The sequence below is a fragment of the Amphimedon queenslandica genome, unplaced genomic scaffold, assembly GCF_000090795.2.
Source record: "Amphimedon queenslandica unplaced genomic scaffold, v1.1 AMPQUscaffold_13268, whole genome shotgun sequence".
NCBI classification, from domain to species: domain Eukaryota; kingdom Metazoa; phylum Porifera; class Demospongiae; order Haplosclerida; family Niphatidae; genus Amphimedon; species Amphimedon queenslandica.
In genome coordinates, this window is record NW_003546496.1 from 138,612 (window position 1) to 141,562 (window position 2,951).

The window sequence follows — 2,951 nt, forward strand, 5'->3', positions numbered from 1 at the left end:
CAATGAAGCTTGAGTGTTTTACGAACGATAAAGTGTTTCAAAAACAGGCGACTTTGTGTACCTCTAACTGGTTGCAAAATGGCTTTTTGGAGATAAAAACCTTGCTACAGGTAGCTCTAAAAATTCTATGTGGAATAGGCTATATATCAAAAGCAAGCGCTATCCTGGAGCAGCACAAATTTCCTTCGAAATCCTGCCAGAGCAACTTCACCAATGGAGGAGATGGGAAATCAATCAAAACACTCATGGTTGTCACGTGGTAACCCAACCCGCATTTCCTGTTGCTACGCCCCGTTGCCAATCCCTTTCATTTACTCTATTATCTATGCTGCAGCTGAGCATGAGATCTGAGATGGCCACACCTCCCCGGCCCCAAGCATTTCAGCCCCTCCTTTTCCTGCAAATTGCATGCACAGCAAACCAATTCACAAACCAATAATTTATAAATTAAGGTGTATTCTTGTATTGTGTGATCACATTAAACAAACAGCCCACCTAAATTTACGCCAGTATATTCATAAGCAGTAGCAGTTGTATAGGAAAAGTCTAGTCTGTTGGTTTTACCAACAAATTGAGAACATATTGCTTTATGTTTCTGGTCTACCACAATCTTTCCAAGTTTTGTGTTAAACTTGAGAGAATCAGCCAGATCCAGCACTCCCTTATTATCAATGCTAGTGCTAGCAACATAAAGAACAGACAATGTGGAGTTGATGCGTATAAATTCAGCAAGTGATGGAACACTGAGTGAAGTAATCTCAGTATTGAAGTCCAGAGATAAGTACAGGAGCTTTTTGTTATGTTTTAGAGACTTCACTAGAGTAATGACCCCAACATCATCAATGGAATTGTGATTGAGGTACAGACTCTCCAATGTATTGTCATCTAACATTTGAGATGAGAAAAGGTCAATGAAGTCATGTGTTAATGGAGTTGAGAGAATATATAAACTGGTAATGCTTCTCTTCTGCAGTAGAGGTACTATTAACAACTGAGCAACATCAGAAGATGAATTACTGAGGTAAATGTGTCGATGATTGTCATCTATTTTTGCTAGGACATTTGTACACTCCTCTGCTGATGGAGAAGTAAGACGCACTTCATATTTACCCCACTCTGTTACAAACAAAAGATATAAATGATAAATAACTGCTTTGAACTTCTGTGTGCATGCACATTATACTAGTACTCTTGCCATGATGATAACTGCAAACCAGTAAAGTAACATGTAACTCACTTGTGCCATTGGTCATGTCTTGTTCTTTTCTTTGGTGAAGCCTAGCCTTTAAACCTTCAATTTCTATATCCTTCATTCTACTAATTCTATATTGTGTCCTTAATTTCTCTTCCAACTCATCAATAGACTCTGTTAAAATCATATGTATCATATCCTTTGCACATTTGCTTACTTTTTTGCAATTTAAGTTCTTCTTGTGCTTCAGATAGCAGTTGTCTCATGGATGATAATTCTAGTATATGTTTAGTATTATTGGCTATTAGTGAATCAACATTACCGTTACCTTCATTTGTTGACTTTATCATTGATTCTTTCTCAGCTATAAAAATTGATGTAATTATGTATGATTATCAAAAGAGGAAACATACCAATATCTCGTTGATTGTCAGCTATTTTTGATTTCATTGCCATTGTTTCTTGTACTTGTTTTTCAGAGAATTCTTTGAATGAAGCTACCTCTTGTTCTTTAGCTATAGAGTGCATTTAATTAGATTGATGATGCATGTTAACACATACCAGTAATTCCTTCACTAAGTTTATTAGCTTCTTTCTCTTTCCTTTTAAGCATTTGTTGACTGGACAATAATTCTTTATTAGCAATATAAATAAGAAAGGTTTTTATCTAAATTTATTACCTTTTCCATAGATTGAATTTTGTAATTCCTGAATCTTTAAATCTGACTCTATATTTTTAATGAATTGATGATAAAAATAAGCTACAAAACCAAACTCTACCATTGTCTTTCTCTTTGATAGAAACCTTTAAATCATCAATTTCCTGATCTTTTGTCTCAAGGCTTCTTTTCAGCTTGTTTATATCAGCTGCAATATGCATGTATAGACTGACTATGTTAGTTTGAGTCTACAATTATACCTGATGCTAATGATAAAGACCTCTCCAGTTCTTCTACTCTTTCCTTGGCACCTTTTATTTCTGTATGTAAGTATAACAATAAAAAATAAAACTTTATCATTAATATTCTCTACCTTCATCTTTCTCTTGAGCAGACACCTTTAAGTCATTAATTTTCTGATCTTTTGTCTCGAGATTCCTTTTCAGTTCACTTCTTTCATCTGTATAGTGACCATTGGCTTGTATTTAGATTAATGTGTACATGTACATACTTGATGCTAATAATAATGATCTCTCAAGTTCTTCTATTTTTTCCTTGGCTTCTGTAACAATAAAAAATGAAACCTTATCATTAATATTTAAATAAGTTACCTTCTTCTTCTTCATGGATCATACTTTGTGATTCCTGAATCTTAGAATCTGACTCTGTATTTTAATGAATAAAACAAAGCTACTAAAGTAAACATTACCATCATCTTTCTCTTTAATAGAAACCTTTAAATGATCAATTTCCTGAATTTTTGTCACAAGATTTATTTTTAGCTTATCCATATCATCTGTACAATTTAATATATAAGTATAGTATAGCATAAACATTAAACAATAATGACTGTTCAAATTAACAAAAGGATGAGTGACTTAATGTACAAATTATCAGTTGAGGTACCCGGTTGGTCTCTCTCTTTCATTAGTTCTTGTACTTGTTTCTCCTTCTCAGCTAACTGTTGCTTCATTGACAATAGATCTCTCTCCATGTCTATGTGTATATAAATCACATTAAGAGGCTGAATATTACACAGGTTACTGTATACCTTCATAATTATTAACTGTCTCTTTGGTAAGTTTTTCAGTCTTTCTAGG

At 33.6% G+C, this 2,951-nt stretch overlaps 1 protein-coding gene and 2 long non-coding RNA genes across 3 annotated transcripts; all 3 read right to left on the reverse strand.

Moving 5' to 3' along the window:
* Nucleotides 1–436: 436 nt before the first annotated feature.
* LOC105313607 (uncharacterized) lies at nucleotides 437–1,785 on the reverse strand. Its single transcript, XM_019999416.1, has 6 exons — nucleotides 1,754–1,785; nucleotides 1,606–1,707; nucleotides 1,521–1,556; nucleotides 1,410–1,469; nucleotides 1,238–1,366; nucleotides 437–1,116 (listed from the first exon to the last, which is right to left on the reverse strand). Exons 2-6 carry the CDS (start codon nucleotides 1,646–1,648, stop codon nucleotides 479–481), a joined length of 906 nt encoding a protein of 301 aa, XP_019854975.1. The 5' UTR covers nucleotides 1,649–1,707; nucleotides 1,754–1,785; the 3' UTR covers nucleotides 437–478.
* A 185-nt stretch (nucleotides 1,786–1,970) lies between these two features.
* LOC109583916 (uncharacterized) lies at nucleotides 1,971–2,381 on the reverse strand. The gene is made up of 4 exons (XR_002185780.1): nucleotides 2,363–2,381; nucleotides 2,225–2,311; nucleotides 2,112–2,171; nucleotides 1,971–2,059 (listed from the first exon to the last, which is right to left on the reverse strand). It is a non-coding gene; the product is annotated as an uncharacterized LOC109583916 (long non-coding RNA).
* An 87-nt stretch (nucleotides 2,382–2,468) lies between these two features.
* On the reverse strand, nucleotides 2,469–2,951 carry LOC109583911 (uncharacterized). The gene is made up of 4 exons (XR_002185779.1): nucleotides 2,903–2,951; nucleotides 2,758–2,847; nucleotides 2,561–2,647; nucleotides 2,469–2,516 (listed from the first exon to the last, which is right to left on the reverse strand). It is a non-coding gene; the product is annotated as an uncharacterized LOC109583911 (long non-coding RNA).